General features: G+C 45.5%; 1 protein-coding gene across 3 annotated transcripts in view; it reads right to left on the bottom strand.

Annotated features, from left to right (window-relative positions):
- Positions 1-23,862, bottom strand: part of LOC311517250 (mitogen-activated protein kinase kinase kinase 3-like) — a 122,031-nt gene that overhangs the window by 53,924 nt on the left and 44,245 nt on the right. For all 3 annotated transcript variants that reach the window (XM_084621955.1, XM_084621956.1, XM_084621957.1), the window contains exon 3: positions 14,501-14,610. In XM_084621955.1, coding sequence (XP_084478081.1) covers positions 14,501-14,610 — 110 coding nt within the window. The remainder of the gene's footprint in view (positions 1-14,500; positions 14,611-23,862) is intronic.

Here is a 23,862-nt window from a genome sequence, read left to right as displayed (position 1 = left end):
AGCAAATGCTTACAAGTTCACTGTCCTGTACATGATCTTGGCAAAGTTGTTGCTAGTGTGCTAGGCACTAGATATTTATGTAAATATATTCCAGCAAGTACAGCTACATCCCATTCGAGTACAAGATAAGATGGCTTGACAACATAATGAATCGGGATGTTTTGTCCAAGATATTAGGAACACGGGGAAGTAATGAACAGAAGTCACAAAATACATCATAAGGCGGTGTATTGGTTGGGTATTTTAGCTGTTTTTCTTAGCCTATAAATGTCAGTCTTCTTTACCTTAATTCTCTGCATGGCCTAAGAGATGGCAGAAAGTCCTGCTGCCAACTGAGCCATTCCTTGCTACTAGAAACTCGTGCCAGTGTACCTGTAACTACGGAGCCAGGGAGCGACTATGTCTAGGTGGCAATAAGCCTGGCCAGATGACTGTGTCACTGAGCCGTACCTGTCGTCTTTCTCTATGAGTAACACTGAGGTCTTCTGCATTATCTACTAATACCAGGGAAGTTCCAAGAACAAAAGCACCGAGCGGCCTAAACAGCGCTATGGAGACAATGACATTCCAGCCTCCAGCACTTAACCACACTGGGTAGTACTATCAAGGTCTGCGGAACCAGCTATTTGCACAGAGCTGGGAAAGCACACGGAAAGGACACATACACACACAAAAGCAACTGACAACACCAGTTCACCCCGCTAATCCGGTAAGTGACAAGCTGTCCTCTGCATCACAAGGCTTTCCCCCTTCCTCAAGATCTGGCTTCTGGCACCTAAGAATTCAGTCAGTCAGTGAAGGTAGAGAGGACAGCTAACACTTACTTTAGCTGTTTATAATAATGATCAATATTATAAATAGGTATAAAAAAAAGTACAGCTCCAGTTATATTCCTATAGCCCCATCTATATAAAGTATTTATATTGCAGCGTCTGAGCACTTCACAGTGTACTTAGTCTGTGAGGTAGGGCAGTGCTATTATCCCCATTTTACAGACAGAGGACTGAGGCACAAAGAGACATTGGTCAAGTCCATGCTGCAGTCAGGGGGTGTGTAACTAGATCAAAGCTAGCTCAGGTAACAAACAGCATAGCTGTGGCAGCTGTTTAAGAGTCCTGGGCAGGGCGGTATTCATGAGACCGGACAGGGCTGTATTCATGAGACTAGCCTTTGCTGCTGCTGTTACAACTACTGGCACCCATGTTAGCTAGATCAAAGCCAGCTCAGGTATGTCAATGGGAGCTGCAATCACATCCCTGATGGCAGTGTAGGCATAAGTTGCCTGAAGTCACACAGGAAAATCTGTGGCAGAGCAAAGACTGGAAACTAGGTGTCCCATGTCCTAAGCACCCTAGTCACTCAACCCTCCTTCATCTGGTGTGTCACTGGTCACCTTAGACATAAAATCTAATCTGCCACGTCTACATTAGAGTTTTAAAAGACACCTTTTACCCTGGTACAGACAAGCTCTAAGTGTTTGTACAGCACCTAACAGAATGGGGCCCTGAACTTGGATGGAGCCTCTAGGCTCTATTTTAATATACAATAATTATTATTATTAACAATAATAATAAACATGTAAATAAAAGTGACAGGAAATACCACCAAATTCTCTTAATTTCTGACCCCTCTCCTCCCAGGGATTGCTATTGGTGTTTCCCCAGAGCCTAGATAACAAATGCCTTCTGATATTTCAATTGCTACCTTCGGAATGCCTTAAAAGGAAAAATAAAATCAAGCCACCGTGGCAACCACAAGCACGTCACCAACTTTTCATTTTTTTGTTGGCCTCTTCCTTAAAAATGCTAATTAAAGAGAGGGCTGAAACCTCCTGTTGAAGCAAATGCATCCGAGGAAGTGAGCTGTAGCTCACGAAAGTTTATGCTCAAATAAATTGGTTAGTCTCTAAGGTGCCACAAGTACTCCTTTTCTTTTTGCGAATACAGACTAACATGGCTGCTACTCTGAAACCAAAGCAAATCTAGCCGCAGCCCATAGCAGGTCGGAAAGGAAATGATCAGCAAGGACTGTGAAGTCTCCTCCACTCCAGCTCCTTCGGACCAGTGAGGGGTAAATGGATCAACTGCTTCTAACTGCTTCTAACTAGAACTTGTCCAGCTAAAGAACACACACACACCCTGTGAGGTTAGCCAAACTCTGCTTTGCTTCCCTTTCCCCCTGCTTTTCACTGTGAAATTGGGAAAAGCAGCCACGCTCACTGTTTTAGATTAGAAGAAATGTTGGGAAATGGAAAAAGTGCTTCCAAAGGAGGTGAATCATGATCTTATGCAGAGTTCCCTAAAGAGCAGACTGCTTTCGTAATAAAAACACATATTCTCACCACACCACGCAGTTAAGCCTGAAATGGAAACAGCTTAGAAAGAATAGATCATGCAGATCCTGGCGGGCTACACTGAGCACTCTCAGCTCCCATTTAGAGAGGTCTCACTCAGAGCTGGGAGACAAATCGGGCTGGGGCGCATGTCCAAAGTGGAGCGGAAGCTGGGAGGTGCAATGTCTAATGAAGAGTGGAAAGGTCTGGTCGTTGCATTAGACCATAGACTAATGCGTTCCTCTACAGCAGCTGAGTGCAGTTTACTATGGACAGGTACAGAAATACAGATAACTGTACTAAGAAGCATGAAGCAAATAGCGCAGTGAGCACGATTTAGTCTTACTCTAAGTCAGAGATGGGTCCAAGATCAAAGCTCGAAGGAAGAATGGTCCAGTGTTAGTGTACTGGCCCAGGAGTCAGACCTAGATTCAGTTCCACGCTCTAGCACTGGACTTCCGATGAGACCTGCGGCAAATCACTGAGGGTGAGATTCACAAAGGTATTTAGGCACCTAAGTCCCCTTGATTTCAATGGGAGTAAGGTGCCTAAGTGAATCTCATCATTACCCTGTCTGTAATTCAATTCTCCATCTGTAAAATAGGAATAATAGCACTTCCCTGTCTCCCAGGATATTGGGGGATAAACCCATTAAAGATTGTGAGGTGCTCAGATACTACAGTAATAAGCTTTAAATGGACTTAAGGTAGATCTGGGTTGAGTTTCAAACACCCTGAAGTTTAAGAACGTTCAGAAGTGAGGGTTTGGTTCAGCCAACAGGGGCTCCCCATTTTGCAAATTTTCCAATTGCTCCCTCCCCCACAAATTTAGGCATATTCAAAGGTGTTGGACCAACCCGTTCTAACAGTGCCATGTGCAAAATTCTGAACCACCCTTCGGTTCAGATTTCAAGCCAGCCACCACCACCACCACCACAAAGTTTGGCATTGTTCGGAAGTAGGGTGTTTCGTCTGATCCTATATGTACTGCTATTTTTTAAAGCCACTATTCATAAAAGTGACCAGTGATCTGGATTGCATTTTACAGAGAGTCCCAGCATCTGAACATCTGGACCCTTTAAAGGCATCAGAAGTTGGGCACCCAAAATCATGAGTCTTTTGACAATCTTGGCCTAAAACCTTCAATAATTTAGGCCACAGTAGGGAGTGCCTCTTGCTTCACACCCCATTGTGGCAAACAAGATTAATGGGTATGGTACTGCTGACTCTTTGGTGTTAAAATTTCAGACAGACAAGAGGCAGGACCATCACCGTTAAAGCCCCAGAACTCTGGAATTCTCTTCCCCTTACTGTACACTGTTGTGCTGGCCTGGGAGACCAGCATTCTATTCCCAGCTGTGCCACTGCCCTGCTGTGGGACCTAGGACAGGTTACTCTGCCTCAGTTTCCCATTCTATCAAATGGTGATAATGACACTGACCCATGTTTGGAAAGCACTTGAAATGTCCAGACGAAAAACTCTCTGTAAAAGCTCTGTTATTGCTCTGCCCAAAGTTCCAGTCTGATTTCTGTGCCTTTTCCCTTGTGGTAGTTTCCCTATTAGTTGGTGGGTGGCTCCTTCATGTACTATAGGATAGGGAGCAGGGCATATTGTTCTCCTCTCTTTCCATTCACTAGTTCAGGAATTCACTGGGCACTGCTGCATTCGACTGATACAGTTCTAGTTACACTTTGTAAATCCGAGACGTGATGGGTTCACTTCTAAACCTCTAACCCCAAACAAACTGACCTCGGTCTTCCAACACAGACAAGGGGGCTCCTCAACTACTTCATTCACTTACACTTTGCTTGGATTTGTTCTACCCTTACCCCTGTTTTTAGCAACAAAATGTTATAATCCAGACATCTGGACCATGTCCCTAAACCACAATAGGACATGACTAATCCTTGGCATTAGAAATTATCTGCATGGATCCCCAGCATGTCTAGTTGCCAGGCTCTTCAACAATTTAGTTTTTTTCATCTCTCCCTGTTCATCTCATCCCTTTCCCTCCACATGGGAAGGCACAATGTGTGGTTAGCTCAGAAGCCCATGGTAAGACGATGTCTACTGGAAGTGTCCTGCTTGGAGAAAGGCAGATAGTGGGTTAGCCTCTCTGTACTATCCTGGTATTTTAGAATTATGCAGCACAAAGCACTAAGATCTGGGCTTGGAAAATTGTTCCCAACACCTCCAACCCCATAGACTACACCCACTAGGTCAGGGTGCAAGACTGTCATGTATCCATACCTCTCCCAAAGCTTTGCAGTTTAAAGGAAGGCACAATCTGACGTGTATGGGCCAGTGACAGCTAGTGACTAGAGCACCAGACTGGGACCAAGGAGGCCTGGGTTCTATTCCCACCTTTGCCACTGGATTCTGAGGTGAACTTGGGCAAGTCACTTCATTGTCACGTGCCTCACTTTCCCCATCTGTAAAATAGGGATAACAGACCAACCTCCTTTGTAACATGCTTTGAGATCTATTGTTGAAAAGCACTATGTAAGAAGTACAGTAGAACCTCAGAGTTACGAACACCTAGGGAATGGAGGTTGTTCGTAACTCTGAACAAAACATTATGGTTGTTCTTTCAAAAGTTTGCAGCTGAACACTAGCATTTAGTTTCAAAGCTGTATTAAATCACTTTCCCTTTATTTTTTCAGTAGTTTAAGTTTAACACAGTACTGTACTGTATTTGCTTTTTTTGAGGGGGGGAGAGCTCTGCTACTGCCTGACTCTGTACTTCCGGTTCCAAATAGGGTATGGGGTTACTGCTCAGTTTGTAACTCTGAGGTTCTACTGCAGAGGTTATTGTTATTATAAGTGTGTATCATCTGTTGTACTGAATTATAACAATGGCAATCCACAAATAATCGCTTTTTAAAATCATATAAAACTCATTCTCTCTCCCCCTTGCTTTGTTTTAACCTTCCTTCCCCTTCTGGCTTTACCCCATTTTTTTCCCCTATAACAGATCACCGTGCATCTTTCTCCACATTATTTTCTATTACTCTTTCCTCTTTTCCTTCTCTCACTCTCCTTCCCTATGTTACACGAACACAGGAGTCACCAGACTGGATCAGACCAGTGGTCCAGCATCACGCCTGGCAGTAGCCAATATTAGCTGCTTCAGAGGATGAAACCATTTAGCAGTAGTTAAAAGGGAAACCTGTCCCCAGGGAAAGTTTCTTCTAAATCCCCAATTTGTTAGAGGTTGGGGGTTAAACCCAGAAGCAAGAAAGGTCTGTATCAGGGGTGTGCAAACTACGGCCCGCGGGCCAGATCCAGCCCATCAGGGCTTTAGATCTGACCCACGGGATTACCCTCCGTGGTGCCGCAGGCCTCGCGCCGCTCTCAGAAGAGGCCAGCACCACGTCCCTGGGGCCCCGGTGTGGGGGGCAGAGGGCTCCGTGCATTGATTGCCCTTGCCTCCAGGCACCGCCCCACATGGGAGCTTCAGGGGAGGCACCTGGAGGTGTGGCAAGAGCAGCGCGTGGAGCCCTGTGCCTGCCCACCCCCAGGGGCTGCGCAGGGATGTGGTTCCGGCCACTTCCCGGAGCAGCGCGGCATGGGCCCAGGGCAGGCAGCCTGCCCTGGCCCTGGTGCATGCCTCTGCCACCCCGGAGCCGCTTTAGGTAAGTGGCGCCGGGTCGGAGCCCGAACCCCTCCTGCATCCTGCGCCCCAACTCCCTGCCTGCACCCCACACCCCTCCTGCACCCCAACCCCCTGCTGCACCCCACATCCCCATACACCCCCAGTCCCTTGCCCCACCCCACATCCTCCAACCCCCTGCTGCACCCCAACTCCCTGCCCTGAGCCCCCTGCTGCACCCCACACCCCTCCTGCACCCCCAACCCCCTTCCCTGAGCCCCCTCATTCAACCCGCAGCCTTCCTCTGCCCCAATCCCTTGCCCTGAGCCCATTCCTGCACACCACACCCGCCCTACACCGCACTCCCTCCTACACCCGAACCCTCTGCCCTGGCCCTGCATACAAATTCCCCACCCAGATGTGGCCCTCGGCCCAAAAAGTTTGCCCACCCCTGGTCTGTATCCTTTCCAAAATATCTTTTTTAATTTTATGTTCCCTATCCCTTGCCTCCTTATGTTTCTTCTTCTCTCAAAATGTCTTTACCTTACTTCTCCTATAAACCAATGCGGTAGTGCAACCTAGTGGATAAAAGCACTGAATTAGGTCTCAAGAGACCTGGGTTCAATTCCCAGCTCTGCTGCTTGTGGATGACCTTGGGCAAGCCACTTCCCATTCACATGCCTCAGTTTCCTCATCTGAAAAATAGGGATAATGAGCTCTATAGCTGGAAAGGATAAGAGCTATTTATAGCTTATCATCCCATCAGCACAGCATTTGAAATTCAAAATTTAGTGCTGCACCAAGATACATATTCACATAGAAACATGTAAAAAAGCCAGCACATTTCACGTGGTTTGATGGGAAAACCAGCAATCTATGAACATTTGGTCTCCAGAAAATTTCTCCCTGTGAAAGGCTCTGGAACAAAAATCTGAGTATTTTAAAGATGAAATTTTGTGTTGCGCACATGAAAATGCACATGCACTTACTGGCACACATGACTTTCCATTTTTGCACAATCTTAATAGTCATTATATCAGGCAGGTTCTGGAATTAAGCTAATGTCAGCTATGGAATGAGTTTAGCTAATGTCAGAGGAACTGGGATGAAAGGTGTCAAGAGAGCCCTGTGGAATGGGTGTGTGTGGGGGGAGGGGTGTACAAACGTTATAGCATCCTTTCCTGTCATGTTTCTTCCACAAACAAAGCACTCCTGCCTTGCGAAAGACACAGAAAAAGGTGAAAGTTTTTCACTCAAACTGTTGGTTTTAAATGGAACAATGTGTTGCTGACTAAATAAAATTAGTTAAAAAATGTTTACTTTCCATGGAAAATCTGACTTAAAAAACAACAAACACACTCGAAATGGAAACATTTATATCTGGATGTGCTGCTATAGAGCGCCTTGTGCAGTTCAGTTGCCGGATGTCCCCATTCTCCGCTCTAGGTCAGGTTCCCTTGCTAGATGACGACCGTGGACTGTTTCTCACGATGCACCACAGTCTCCCTTTTGGTGAGAGAAGCCAGTGCATTATGGGAGATGTAGTCTGGCCAGTAAAAAGAAAAGGAGTACTTGTGGCACCTTAGAGACTAACCAATTTATTTGAGCATAAGCTTTCGTGAGCTACAGCTCACTTCATCGGATGCATGCCGTGGAAACTGCAGCAGACTTTATATATACACACAAAGCATGAAAAAATACCTCCTCCCACCCCACTCTCCTGCTGGTAATAGCTTATCTAAAGTGATCACTCTCCTTACAATAAGAAAAGGAGTACTTGTGGCACCTTAGAGACTAACCAATTTATTAGAGTATAAGCTTTCGTGAGCTGTAGCTCACGAAAGCTTATGCTCTAATAAATTGGTTAGTCTCTAAGGTGCCACAAGTCCTCCTTTTCTTTTTGCGAATACAGACTAACACGGCTGCTACTCTGAAACCTCTCCTTACAATATGCATGATAATCAAGGTGGGCCATTTCCAGCACAAATCCAGGGTTTAACAAGAACGTCTGGGGGTGGAGGGGTAGGAAAAAACAAGGGGAAATAGGTTACCTTGCATAATGATTTAGCCACTCCCAGTCTCTATTCAAGCCTAAGTTAATTGTATCCAATTTGCAAATGAATTCCAATTCAACAGTTTCTCTCTGGAGTCTGGATTTGAAGTTTTTTTGTTGTAATATAGCAACTTTCATGTCTGTAATCGCGTGACCAGAGAGATTGAAGTGTTCTCCAACTGGTTTATGAATGTTATAATTCTTGACATCTGATTTGTGTCCATTTATTCTTTTACGTAGAGACTGTCCAGTTTGACTAATGTACATGGCAGAGGGGCATTGCTGGCACATGATGGCATTTGGGGACAATGTATACCTTCAGATCAGCGGCACTGCTATGGGTACCCGCATGGCCCCACAGTATGCCAACATTTTTATGGCTGACTTAGAACAACGCTTCCTCAGCTCTCGTCCCCTAACGCCCCTACTCTACTTGCGCTATATTGATGACATCCTTATCATCTGGACCCATGGAAAAGAAGCCCTTGAGGAATTCCACCATGATTTCAACAATTTCCATCCCACCGTCAACCTCAGCCTGGTCCAGTCCACACAAGAGATCCACTTCCTGGACACTACAGTGCTAATAAATGACGGTCACATAAACAACACCCTATACTGGAAACCTACTGACCGCTATTCCTACCTACATGCCTCCAGCTTTCACCCTGACCACACCACACGATCCATCATCTATAGCCAAGCTCTGCGATACAACAGCATTTGCTCCAACCCCTCAGACAGAGACAAACACCTACAAGATCTCTGTCAAGCATTCTTACAACTACAATACCCACCTGCGGAAGTGAAGAAACAGATTGATAGAGCCAGAAGAGTTCCCAGAAGTCACCTACTACAGGACAGGCCTAACAAAGATAATAACAGAACGCCACTAGCCGTCACCTTCAGCCCCCAACTAAAACCCCTCCAACGCATTATTAAGGATCTACAACCTATCCTGAAGGATGACCCAACTCTCACAAATCTTGGGAGACAGGCCAGTCCTTGCCTACAGACAGCCCCCCATCCTGAAGCAAATACTCACCAGCAACCACACACCACACAACAGAACCACTAACCCAGGAACTTATCCTTGCAACAAAGCCCGTTGCCAACTGTGCCCACATATCTATTCAGGGGACACCATCACAGGGCCTAATAACATCAGCCACACTATCAGAGGCTCGTTCACCTGCACATCCACCAATGTGATATATGCCATCATGTGCCAGCAATGCCCCTCTACCATGTACATTGGTCAAACTGGACAGTCTCTACATAAAATAAATGGACACAAATCAGATGTCAAGAATTATAACATTCATAAACCAGTCGGAGAACATTTCAATCTCTCTGGTCACGCGATTACAGACATGAAAGTTGCTATATTACAACAAAAAAACTTCAAATCCAGACTCCAGAGAGAAACTGTTGAATTGGAATTCATTTGCAAATTGGATACAATTAATTTAGGCTTGAATAGAGACTGGGAGTGGCTAAGTCATTATGCAAGGTAACCTATTTCCCTTTGTTTTTTCCTACCCTCCACCCCCAGACGTTCTTGTTAAACCCTGGATTTGTGCTGGAAATGGCCCACCTTGATTATCATACACATTGTAAGGAGAGTGATCACTTTAGATAAGCTATTACCAGCAGGAGAGTGGGGTGGGAGGAGGTATTTTTTCATGCTTTGTGTGTATATAAAAAGATCTTCTACACTTTCCACAGTATGCATCCGATGAAGTGAGCTGTAGCTCACGAAAGCTTATGCTCAAATAAATTGGTTAGTCTCTAAGGTGCCACAAGTCCTCCTTTTCTTTTTGCGAATACAGACTGACACGGCTGCCACTCTGAAATCTGGCCAGTAAGCCTCGCTCATAGAGGAAAACAGAGACCTGAGGCACCAGAACTACAATGCCCATAAGGCCCTGCAGCAGCACACCCAAATCGAAATATTTTGGTTTTCGGCCAAAATGTTTGTTTTCAAATTTTTGCCCCCTGCCCATCAGAATTTATCCACATGGCTTGCCATTCTGTGCTTCACAAACTAAGTTTTGCCGGTACAGAAACCTGACGTGTTCCAACTAGTCCAGTAACTGAAGCAATAATTCAGGGCTCCAATGCCCTTCATCTTGTGGGGCTGGGCTCAGTTGGTGTGAAGTTCTCAGCCAGAGGAGTGTGAAGAGAAGGGAGTGCTGACCATCTGACCACTCAGAAGCACAAGGTTCTAAGTGGCCATACCACTTAGCACATGTCTCTGGTTTGTCATCATGACAGCTAAAAATCACATGGGACACAATTGGTGGGCTGGTCCAAATGATTCCAGGAAGCTTTTCCAAGAATTAGTGCAATACTCAAAGAAAGAAAACACGGATCCTGCCATAATAAGGTTTCAGGAAAGAGGGCAGATATCAGAGAATGATACAGTATAAACCAGGGGTGGGCAAACTACGGCCCGGGGGCAACATCTGGCCCTTTGGATGTTTTAATCTAGCCCTCAAGCTCCCGCTGGAGAGCGGGGGCTGGGGTTTGCCCAGCTCCACGTGGCTCCTGGAAGCAGCGGCATGTCCCACTCTGGCTCCTAGGCATAGGGGCAGCCAGGGGGCTCAGCAAGCTGCCCCTGCCCCAAGCACCACCCACTCAGCTCCCATTAGCTAGAAACTGCAGTCAATAGGAACTGCAGGGCTGGTGCCTGTAGACGGGGCAGCGTGCAGAGCCCCCTGGCTGCTCCTATGCGTAGGAGCCGGAGATGAGACATGCCGCTGCTTCCGGGAGATGCTTGAGGTAAGCGCTGCCTGGAGTCTGCGCCCCTGACCCCCTCCTTTGCCCCAACCCCCTGCCCTAGCCCTGATCCCCCTCCTGCCCTCTGAGCCCCTTGGTCCCAATCCAGAGCACCCTCCTGCAACCCCAAACCCTCATCCTCAGCCCCATCCCAGAGTCCTCACCCCCCCCCACGCACCCCAACCCTCCTGCCCCTTCCCACACCCTGAACTCCTAATTTCTGGCCCAGCCCCAGAGCCCTAATCCCTCCCGCACCCCAACTCCCAATTTCATGAGCATTCATGGCCCACCATACAATTTCCATACCCAGATGTGGCCCTTGGGCCAAAAATTTTGCCCACACCTGATATAAGCAGACTGCGTTATAAATTAAGGTAGGGTGTGTGTGTGCATATATACAAGCACACGTGAAAGATTCTCGCTCTGTTGTATAACTTCTGTTTTTCAGTATTCACCCACCGACTACTGGTATTCTCCTTGCTTTCAACTGGGCGAATACTACTATACACTTTTCAGAGTAACAGCCATGTTAGTTTGTATTCGCAAAAAGAAAAGGAGTATTTGTGGCACCTTAGAGACTAACCAATTTATTTGAGCATGAGCTTTCGTGAGCTATAGTTCACTTCATCGGATGCATACTGTGGAAACTGCAGCAGACATTATATACACACAGAGATCATGGAACAATACCTCCTCCCCCCCACTGTCCTGCTGGTAATAGCTTATCTAAAGTGATCATCAAGTTGGGCCATTTCCAGCACAAATCCAGGTTTTCTCACCCCCCCATCCCCATACACACACAAACTCACTCTCCTGCTGGCAACAGCTCATCCAAACTGACCACTCTCCAAGTTTAAATCCAAGTTTAACCAGAACGTCTTGGGGGTGGGGGGTAGGAAAAAACAAGGGGAAATAGGCTACCTTGCATAATGACTTAGCCACTCCCAGTCTCTATTTAAGCCTAAATTAATAGTATCCAATTTGCAAATGAATTCCAATTCAGCAGTTTCTCGCTGGAGTCTGGATTTGAAGTTTTTTTGTTTTAAGATAGCGACCTTCTTGTCTGTGAAGTCATTATGCAAGGTAACCTATTTCCCCTTGTTTTTTCCTACCCCCCCACCCTCAGACGTTCTGGTTAAACTTGGATTTAAACTTGGAGAGTGGTCAGTTTGGATGAGCTACTGCCAGCAGGAGAGTGAGTTTGTGTGTGTGTGTGTGTGTGTCCCCGGGAGGAAAAAAAAAAGGGGGGGGGGTGAGAGAGCCTGGATTTGTGCTGGACATGGCCCACCTTGATTATCATGCACACTGTAGGGAGAGTGGTCACTTTGGATGAGCTATTACCAGCAGGAGAGTGAGTTTGTGTGTGTGGTTTTTGGAGGGGGATGAGAGAACCTGGATTTGTGCAGGAAATGGCCCACCTTGATTATCATGCACATTGTGAAGAGAGTTGTCACTTTGGATGGGCTATTACCAGCAGGAGAGTGAGTTTGTGTGTGGTGGGGTGGAGGGTGAGAAAACCTGGATTTGTGCTGGAAATGGCCCAACTTGATGATCACTTTAGATAAGCTATTACCAGCAGGACAGTGGGGTGGGAGGAGGTATTGTTTCATGATCTCTGTGTGTATATAATGTCTGCTGCAGTTTCCACGGTATGCATCTGATGAAGTGAGCTGTAGCTCACGAAAGCTCATGCTCAAATAAATTGGTTAGTCTCTAAGGTGCCACAAGTACTCCTTTTCTTTTTACTATACACTTGTATACACTGTGTATGTCCACAGCCTCAAAGACAGCTGAGAATTTTCTGCCTTTGTAGAAGAAATACGTTACTTAAGAAAAATCCTCTGAATCTAGGCTCACGTCCCAGCATGGTTTGCTATGCTCTCCACCCATCATCGTGCGTAAAATGTTCAACTCCAAGCCATCCTGACCTGTGCTGGATCATTTGATTCTATTGCAGCTGTAGGGACCCAACTCTGAGTTTCCCGGTCACTTTTGTAAACATCTTGGACTCTTCAATACAAGCTGAACAACTTCAGTGATTCACTTGGACAGCTGTTACACCCAGGCTGCACTTTATAGATATACGCAGATGCACATGTGTATGTCTGTTTCAAACTCTAGAGGGACTACTGGAAAGGATTTTTCTCTAATGAATTCACAAACATTTGTATAGGTACCAACGTCATGAAAACACGCATGAAAATTGTAAATGATGATTTTTTCTCTCCTTACTTGATCGCCACTCAATCAGCATGAAATTAATTACATGCCAACCTACTGCCTGGTCACAGCACTAGAAGAAATGGACAACCGTGTGGATTTTCTGAAGTATTTCTTCCATGGCTGTCCATTTCTTTTGACAATTGTATAAATTGAGTGCAAAAAAATTTCCTCTCTTGTCCATACTGCAGTTTGAGAAATCTCTGCTGTATATTCTGCATACAGAACAAATAGCATTAGATCGACCTTAGAATTAGGAGCCTAAACTTAGATACCTACATCCATCTTCAAGCACCCATATAAAAATGGCCTTTTCTTCTAAAAGGGTGCTGAATATCTGTCACTCCCGTGCTTTTATTTCAGCCCTTAAAAAAATATCTGAGGTAGAACATGTCTATGACACATGGCACAGCTAGCTGATATCCTAAACTCAACTTACTTGACTGGTTCATCTTTTCAGAATTACAGCATCGTAACCTGGTAAGCAACCGTTTTATTCAACACAATATTAACAAAGGGATGGAAGATTGGTCTTGTGGTTAATGCGTTTGGCTAGGACGCATGTGATCTAGGCCCAATTTCTAGCTATGCCACAGTATGTGAGCGAGACCTTGGGAGAAAAAGATTACTTAATCTCTGTGCCTTAGTTTCCACTTCTGTAAAATGGGGCTAACATTCCTTTCTCCTACTCTTAGTCGGTCCTGCCTGTTTACTCTGAGAGCTCCTTGGGGCAGGCAATGACTCCTACCATGTGTCTGTATAGCACTGGCTCACTCCACACTCTCATATCACAAATAAGAGAATCTTGTGGGGCAGGGACCATCTCTTGGCTCTTTATTTGTACAGTGCCTAGCACAATAGGGTCCTGGTCCATGACTTGGGCTCCTAAGCTCTACAGTAATACAAATATTATTAATAAGTAAAATTAATCAATATATGCCTGCCCTGAAAGTCCACGGGAGCTTTAGAATTAGGCCTCATATTTACCTTCTTTTTGAAACAGAATTGCAATAACCCTGCCCAATTTTAACAAGACAGAGTATCCTATCACCTAAGAGCTGCAGACTGAATTCAGCTGCGCTCAACTTCTCAGTGAAGAGTTATTGTTTTAAACAGCACACAGTTTTATGATGTACCAGGTACTTAGATCACTGGTTTAACATCTAATGCATTCGTTGATTGTTGGCACCTAGGTAAAGTGATTTGATTTTCAGAGGTGCTGAGCACCCACTACTACCATTAACTGTATGTGCAGGTACTCAGCACCTCTGAGAATCAGGCCCACAGCTCTTACCTTCCTGTTCTGGTGGGAGTTGCCAGTTATTGCATTAGACGGCACAAATTCTGAAGCAGGGAGCCTGTTTTCTCTTTAACTGTCCATAGAGAGCTATGCCTTCCTATGGCACCTGAATGAATATCACATTTCTCCATGCAGTGACTGAAGCAAGGCCCAGATTTCTATGTGGAACTCCAGAACTCTGACTGAGCCAGCCATGCAGATGGGATTCCGGAGGTAGCTCACCTGTTTGTTGGAGTGAATGCTGGTTTTGTTCCTGTTGCTGTCCAGCAGTCCCCCGCATTTGCCCAATGCGGCCAGATCCTTCATAATAGAGTTAAGCGCTTCCTCTTCATCTGCAAAAGAAGAGGATGAGTGTAGCATGAGGAGGAACTTCTACCCTGAAGCACCGTTGTGTACACGGTGGAGCGGAGGATAGAAATGCAAAGCATTCACAGCACTGATGCTCTTTTTCAAGCTGAGTATTGTACAGCACAGGCTTCTCCCCTTAGCTCCCCAGCATGGAGGAGGATTCCCTTCTCCCTGTTTTTCATAGGGTGTTCCCACTTAACTCTGTGCAGAGGGCAAACTGCCTCAAAATATTAGCCTTTCGAGCCTGATCCAAAGCTCACTGAGTTCAGTGGGAGTCTCTGTCGGCATCAGTGGTTTGGACCAGACTCTTACTCCCCATCACACACACATGCATGTGTCCTAATTTCTTTTCAGAGATGTTTTAAGGCAGGATTCTTTAGGGTCCACGACTGGTGGCTGGAGGGGAGCTAGAGTCACTGGGCAACCAGAGTTCTATCCAGGTAGCCTGGAAGCGAAAGTCCACGGAATCCACTGAGGACGGGGGAAATAAACGGCTTGTCTGGGGCAGATGGAGGGGAGGGGATTTTGGTGGCTCCAAGCCCTGTTTAGTCTGAAACCACCCTTATCCTTTTTTAAGTGCTTAAACCTATTATCATATCCCCCGAATCCGGCCACAGGTTCCTCCACTGGCAAAATTCCAGCTATTAAAACCAGAGAGACTGGATGAAGGTAGGTTCTTGGAAAGCTCTTTAGAATAAGCAAGTGCCTCCAACAAACCTCCAAACTCCCCCAACAAGAGTCAAACACTGCAAGCAAGAAAGAAATCGTACTAAGAAACCCACTCAACTGTGAAGGTGTGAAAGGTCCAGCACGCAGCACCCTAACGCTATGAGAAAATACTGAGACATTATCTGCAGTGCTGAGAAGAAAGAGGCAAGAAATGGGCACACAGAAAACAGCGTGAAATCATGTAGTTGCTGGTCCAAACACTACTAAGACCCTGGGAATCTTTTCATTGAATCCAGTGGGATTTGGGGACTAAGCTCAAAACCAGCACCGGCTCCTCTCCCGAACACTGTGTGGGGCTGGATTTTATGATGAGCAATCCTGCAACAGGAAGGGTCTGGAGGGATTCTTCTAAACATGCAGTATGTCCTAACCTCTGCGGCGGCCATGCCTCCTCAACAGAGCAGTCAAAAATGGGAAGGAAAAATTCCATGATTTTCATTCTGTAGGTTTAGAAAAGAAATACCTATTCAGATTATATTAAAAATTCATTTTTAACCCCCTACACACCCTTCTTCTGTGTTGCCATTGAAAAAGGGAAGTGGGGTGGTTGGAGAAATTACTGGGGGGGGGGCACGAGTGAAAACTGAAATTTTCAAAATAAAATTTCAAGTCACTGAAAAATTGTTCTTTTCTAAACCTTTAGAATGAAAAGGACTTTTCATGATTTTTATTTTTTACAACAAAAAAGGATGACTAGTTTTCCAGATTCATTAAAAAAATAAACAGAAAATTTTGAAAAAAAAATACCAGGTATTTTTCACAAAAACCCTCCGATTTCTTAAAAACAAGCAAACAAAAAATCACCTTTTCCCCCAACAAAAACAAGAAGTTTCATTCAACATATTTCAACCAGCCCTACTACAAACCTGCTAATGTGCACTGTGGGCAATAATAACAACCACCACCACAGACAAACAGGGCTTAAATGTGGAATGGTGGAGTCCAATTTTTGCTAGTGTGATGGTGGCTGCCCTCTTGGCTGACACATCAGGGACTGAACCAGAGTCCTCCAGACCTAGAAACACGAACTAAAGAGCCACGGCTCTCTAGCTGAGGGCTGTAACGGACACATATTCTCTGTGAATGGAGCACAGAGTTGAACCATGTAATACACCCTCCCCAGCGAGTTACCCTAGGAGAACACAAAATGCACTACGAACCTTCCACCAGTGGAGACAGCGCTGTAAATGCATCTGCAGTTCCAAGAGAAGACCTGTCTCTTCCTAAGCTCCAAAGGACATTTGTTCATATCACAGAACCATGCAAGTGTCAGCACTATCAACCGCGTCTGCTCCGAAGAGGCCTGTAAGACGTTGCTGCAGATCAGGATTGACGCACGTTGGCAAGGCTGTTTTAGGGAAGCTTGCCACAGCGCAAAATACACCAACAAACAGGAACAGCCTAACATTTAAGAAGTTCTGAAATGACTCATACAGCAGCCAGCAAGTCAAAAAGCAACGCTGTGCTGCTCCCACGTGCAAGCCATTTCCTTATTGCTCTTCCTCCTGTGAGGAACAAGTGGATTTTGGAACAAAAATCTAGAATGCTTCTTGCAACACAGAGGTGAAGAGCGAAGTAGTGTGGTGAGCTGATGAGGAGCAGACCAAGTGCACCATCGACTGTGGGGTTTACTCAGAGCGAGTACACTTCAACAGTCTGCAAGGAGTCTGGGCCACAATCATCTGAAAGACTCTCATCGAACTCAATGGGTTTTGGATCAGGCTGGTGTAGTTCCTCTAAGAAGGAAGTGCCTACTCCAGACACTCAGGGGCCAATCCAGCAAAGCATTTAAGCACGTGCTTAACGCTACCTTTGACTTCAATGGAACGACAATAATTTTACAGCAGCTGAGGATCTGCCCCCATAGGACCCACACCTGCTTAAGTGCTGAGGATGAGGGCCATATTTAGCACTAATTAAAATCTGAAAATTCGCCACCCAAAAGGCACCAAGTCTTTAGAAAAACCTGGGTGCAGGCACCTGCGTGGATCCACCTCTCCGTCTATAACCACAGCAGCAATTTATCTAACCCTTTACTCCTTGGGCAGACCACTTTCTGTATGTGACTGTGCACAAATGGAACTAGCAGGGAATTGAGAGAGACTTTGTGGTTGTTTTTCTGCCAAGAGTGATTATTTTCTTCCCTCTCCCACCGCAAACCAATTGCAGTTTCCTAAATCAGAGTAAGCCTGGAATTAATGCACTACACAAAAGGCTAGTTTCTGTTTTCAGTTACACCAGGGTAAACCCAGAACTCCAATGAAGTTCATGGAATAACACCAGTGTAAAACCAATCAGAGAAAGGCCAGTCCAGTGCTTAAGGTGTTAGCCTAGGACAGGGATCGGCAACCTTTGGCACGCGGCCCATCAGGGAAATCCACTGATGGGCCGGGACGGTTTGTTTACCTGCAGAGTCTGCAGATTCGGCCGATAGCAGCTCCCACTGGCCGCGGTTTGCCGTCCCAGGCCAATGGCGGCGTGGGCTGAGGGATGTGTTGACCGCCGCTTCCCGCAGCCCCCATTAGCCTGATCAGGATCAGGGCTTCAGTTTTGTTCCCAAATGAGTAGTTACCACAATCCCAGTCAGGGTTTAGACTCTCAGACTTTAAGGTCAAAAAGGACCATCCTGATCATCTAGTCTGACCTCCTGCACAGTGCCGGCTACAGTACCTCTCTCACCCACTCCTGTAACAGACCCCTAACCTCTGGCAGAGTTACTGAAGTCCTCAAATCATGGTTTAAAGACTTCAAGTTACAGAGAATCCACCATTAAAGTGGTTTGAAAAAAAAATGAGGGGTTATAGTATAATCTGGGTCAGCATCATTGGTAAGGCAGTGCTGAAAGTGCACCCCTCAACTACCTGCCTCGAGTTCTAATTTTAAATTTGAAACCCCCTCCCTCCGTGCACACTGTAAGCACTGACCCCAGTGGTCTTCAGGGACGGTAAACCAAAAAAAGCTTGCAAGGCAACTAACTGGAAGGAAGCTGGAGCTGACCAACCATGCAAAATGCAAAGAGGCTGAGAAACAACTGAACATCTGTAGCGTTCACTGGCAACCTGGACACTTGCACTGGTTTCCCCTGACCCCAAATAGGTTTCTGGACACAAGCCATGGAATTTAATTTGGAATGCCAGCAAATCCAGACACAAGTTAAACAAACTAACAACAAAACAGAACTCTGCTGGCTGGAGGGTAATGGACAATACCAAGCCAATTAGAGCCATCAACACGACATTTAGGATGATACAGTTGTGGTGCACGAAAGATGAGATGAGGTCATAGAAGGAAGACGGCTACCCATAATGAAGAGGAGAGATGAAATCCCTGAAGTTCTCCACTTTATTGGCTAAAATCCTAGTGACAACAGCAAAGCTTGGGGGAAGTGAGGGTTTCCTTGGCACATGTCGCGATTTTGCTCGGGGTAATGGAGTCATGGATAACTCATATCTTGAGCCCCCTCCCATTAATACATAAAAAATGGCTTCACTATGCTGCCTTTCCACTAAACTGATGGCTGATTTGCAAGCCAGATTGGATCACGTCAGTGGTTTGATTACACTTGGATCAGACCCCGCTCCCAAAATGAGCAGCAATATGGTCACATACTCCAAATACTTCCTTTTACATTAAACCTAAAAAAAATCCAGAGCAGCACGAGGGCAGGTCACTTCTGCTGCTGTTCCTGCTTGAAGTGTCACTGCGCTGTCCTGACCCACCGTGACCACAGGGGTGAGTGGTGACTGCCTACTGTTTCACAGTCCAGCCCTACACAGCTCCAGAGGCAATTCTGCACAAGTCTCCCCATCTCCTGACAGGCTCTGCATGGAACCGTATCTTTCTGCAACCCCAGAAAAGGGACAGCAGAAGTTCCAGCAGCCCTAGACTCTACAGCACAACCACACAGAGAGCTAATCATTAGTCTACCAGACCGAGCCCCACATGGCTCACAGCAACAGAGCATTCCTCAAATGGAACGTTCCTCCAGCAGCATTGTCCAGTGGTTAGAGCAGGAATCAGGAGATCCTGGTTCTGCTGCTGACTCTGCCAATGCCTTGCTTTGTGATGTTGGTCAAGTCACTTATGCTAAAAGCCTCTGATAGTTTTGGGTGTCCAACTTGAATCAGCTGATTTTCAGAAGTGCCCGGCCCCCCGAAGTTCTGACTGACATCAACATGCAAAGCAGGCGTTAAGCAATCTAACAAGTCCGGGCCTAGTGGTCTCAAGTTGGGCTCCTGGAAAAGGAGACACCAAAATTAGTAGACACTTGAAACATTTAGGCCTTAAACTCTCTATAACTTGATGTCTCCATCTATTGAAGAGGTAAATAATACCCATCTTGGAAAGCACTTTGAGATTCTTAAATGAAAAGCCATAAACAATTGCAAAGTATTAGCAGCTGCATTAAGCACGATACAAAAGCATGATACAAATCTCACTATTGCTACAAGATGAGCCAGCGAAGCCCTATAAAGATGACTTTCTTTTTGTTATGAGTGTGAAAAGCCCTCTTCCTCCACTCAAACCTGAAACATTTGCATTTCAGGAACCCCTTTCTAAACTCTGCAGATGAAAATAGACGTAAATTACTTCCTCGAAAAGCCTGTGCATTTCTCAGCATCAAGAGTAGCTTCAGAGGTTAAAACATAGATAGACGTCGACTCTCGATCACCCAGCTTAATAGCAAACACTCCAAGCATCAGGATTTCAGCTGCAACCAGCACAGATGCAGCATTTACATCACCGGTTGCAAAACTGTCCTTTCACAGACCTGTTTACAAAGTTCTTGCGTAGGGTTGACATTGCCCAGACTAACTCTCAGGCCTGTCCTAATTGCAGCTCCTGGGATCTCTGAGCAGACTGAAGGGCGGGGAACTTTGTTTCATGGAAATGAGCAGCCAGCTCAGCTAGTTCGATCAAGAGTCAAACAAGGAGTGGAACCTATTGGATAATCAAAACCAAATGCTACTCCCAAGAGTCTTCTGCTAAAGATGAGTCATCCTTTGCTGTTCTTTACTTGGCTGCGTTAAAAACAAAAATTTTGGGGTGTACGCTGGTGAGCCCTCCATGGGCAGAAAACCCAATGGAAGCAACGGAAAGCCCATGCACGCAGGGGACTTGCAAGATCAAGTTCTTTGCTCGTACGCTGCAGGCTTACGAACAAGCAGCAAAGACTTCATGGCAAACATACCTCCCTGTTCCATCACAGATCCAGAGCAAAACAACTGCAAGTTACACACTGCAAAGGAAGTACTAGGAGGTACCCAGATGCTCTCAAAGCTGGCTTTCCCTTCACAGCTGGTGAAAGGAATCAGTCCCCTAAATCCCCTTACACCTCCACTCCTTTTGTTCTCTGCACCAGTTAATTCAGCATTGGTGAAATGTACTAGGATGAATTCCCGGAGGAGCTGAGTCCACTACTTATCCACAGAACATGTGTAACATAGGCTTCCCTGCTCACACAGGATCAGGGACCAGAGAAGGTGGTTATGACAGCAACAACAACACAGGAAAAGAAAAAAAAAGGTATTTAGGCTCCTAACTTCCACTTATTTCAATGGACTTCAGAAGCCTAAATACCCTTGTGGATCTGTGCCTAAGTATGTTTTGTTTTGTATTATCTGTTGCCTTTGTCTCCAGTTCCTCCTTCCCACACCACCCTGCCCCTTTCATATCACATTCATCATCAACTCCTTTTAAGCATTTCTGCTGAATTTAGTTGACTGTCCCCGTGCCCTGTTCCTTTTTATTACTGAATCGCTAACACACATTGGAGACTTTTAAAAACACATCAGGGACGGGGGGGGGGGTTTCCCATTTGAAATTGCCACGGTCTGATATAATTTCAAAGGAAATGGGCCTGATTTTCAAAAGCGCTCAGAGCCTGCAACACTAAATGAACTCACTGGGCCTGATCCAAACTCCTATTAAAGGCAATGAGGAAAAAGGAAAGGACACCCACTAACTTCAGTGGACTTTGCATCAGACTCACTATGTGCTACAGATGCACAGTATCTCTGACTATCAGGCATCTTTCTACATACCTTTTTCTACCAAATCTATTGTCTTTTTTCCTACAAGAATTGTTGGGTGGGTGGGTGGGTGGGTAAGGGGGCAGTTTTGTATTCTTAAAGAAAGCAAACCTCCCTATCCATATCAGCAAGATCTCAAATGAATCCTGCGAGGTGCTGGGCACCCACAGCCTCTGCTGATTACCACTGGGAGTTTAGGATACTCAGCACGCTGCAGGACCAGGTAGAAAGTGAAATCCATTTAAAGCCATTGCTGCAATTTGATGTCTCTCTCCCTGCATCAGGTTCACACTTCAAAGGCCTGCTATACCACTTTAGTTCTACAGCTAGTGCAACAGATAGAGGGACTAGGAGATTTTAAATTTCAATCCTGATGTGATAAGTAAGCTTCTGCATGAGAAAAATGACAGCAGAAATTGAGAGTTTGAAGGTCACAACAGACCACCCAAAATGATCCAGCTGTGAAGAGACACAGAAAATGAAGACAAGACAAAGGAATAACTTAGTAGGGTTCAGATGGGCTAGAGTCTAGACAGTTCTGTTATTGTTGGCTTCACTAATAGGTCATTACGAAGCACAGCTAATGGTAGATCCGTGGATCTGCTTCCATCAACATGCAAGCATTGATGTGGCTTGAACAGCTGCATTTAGTAAGGACAGAAAGGAAGCAAAAGTAAAATAGGATCTTGTGAAGAGTTATATGCAATGCAGACTATGATCTCATCAGCTCTCACTAGCTAAACAGGATGGGACAAAGATCTAGGAAAAACCCAGGGTGCTGCAGAAGAGAAGAATATCAGCTGCTGAGTCATTACTGAACCACAGACTCATACTTTAACACTAGAAGGGACCATCATGTTCATCTAGTCTGACCCCCCTGCACATTGCAGGCCACAGAACCTCACCCACCCCTGTCTGTAATAGGCCCATAACCTTTGGCTGAGTTACTGAAATCCTCAGATCATGATTCAAAAACTTCAAGTTACAGAGAATCCACCATTTACACTAGTTTAAACCTGCCAGTGACCCGTGTCCCACGCTGCAGAGGAAGGCAAAAAAAACCCCCAGGGTCTGCCAATTTAACCTAGGGGAAATTTTTTTCTCAACCCCAACTATGGCAACCCCTGAGGAACTCCACTAGTAACCTCCCTCCAGCCTGACAACCAACACCTCAGCATGCTGCTAACGGGCTCTCTAATGGATAAAATGCAAAACCACACTCCTGACCATTTGCAGTCATCAAATATCCCACAGTGCTTTCTGCAAGACTAGTGCTGTTAGCCCAGCCCATGTAAATTCCACACGCCCTCTCATTGGCTACACTCCACCCCAGGGCACGTAGGCAGGGACGTAACTCCTGTGTACGCTCCCCGACAAAGAAGAGAGTTACATGTAGGCTGATGGTGCAGATCAGTAACAGAGGAGTATTAAAAACAGAAAAGAAACCTGACCAAACACACTTCAGTTATCAAAACCTGCCATTTGAAACCCAGGCTGAGTAGTTAAGGTTATAGGTAAAAGAAATCCAAATATATGGAAACAGGCCGATGGACAGCTACAAGACCCGAACGACCTTAGCTCTGCTCCTAGAGTGAATTCAGCCTTCATCTTTCCCTCCTTGCTCCTGTCAGACCTTGTCATAAATATAAAGGGAAGGGTAAACACTTTTAAAATCCCTCCTGGCCAGAGGAAAAATCCTTTCACTTGTAAAGGGTTAAGAAGCTAGGATAACCTCACTGGCACCTAACCAAAATGACCAATGAGGAGACAAGATACTTTCAAAAGCTGGGAGGAGGGAGAAAAACAAAGGGTCTGTGTCTGTCTGTGAGATACTTTTGCCAGGGACAGAACAGGAATGGAGTCTTATAACTTAGTAAGTAATCTAGCTAGATATGCATTAGATTATGATTTCTTTAAATGGCTGAGAAATTAAGTTGTGCTGAATAGAATGAATATTCCTGTCTGTGTCCTTTTTGTATCCTTAAGGTTTTGCCTAGAGGGATTCTCTATGTTTTGAATCTAATTACCCTGTAAGGTATTTAACATCCTGATTTTACAGAGGTGATTCTTTTTACTGTATCTTCTATTAAAATGTTTCTTTTCAAGAACTGAATACTTTTTTCATTGTTCTAAGATCCAAGGGTTTGGGTCTGTGGTCACCTATGCAAATTGGTGAGGATTTTTACCAAACCTTCCCCAGGAAGTGGGGTGCAAGGGTTGGGAGGATTTTGGGGGGGAAGACGTTTCCAAACAACGTTTTCCCAATAAACCCAGATAAATGTTTGGTAGTGGAAGTCCAAGGGCAAAGGGTAAAATAGTTTGTACCTTGGGGAAGTTTTAACCTAAGCTGGTAAAAGTAAGCTTGGGGGGTTTTCATGCAGGTCCCCACATCTGTACCCTAGAGTTCAGAGTGGGGAAGGAACCTTGACAGACCTACTTTGTAAGATGTGGTATTTCTGATCAAGGGGTTCAATT

The sequence above is a fragment of the Lepidochelys olivacea genome (assembly GCF_965140295.1).
Source record: "Lepidochelys olivacea isolate rLepOli2 genome assembly, chromosome: 2".
NCBI lineage: Eukaryota > Metazoa > Chordata > Testudines > Cheloniidae > Lepidochelys > Lepidochelys olivacea.
This window is presented reverse-complemented; position numbering and strand designations above follow the sequence as displayed.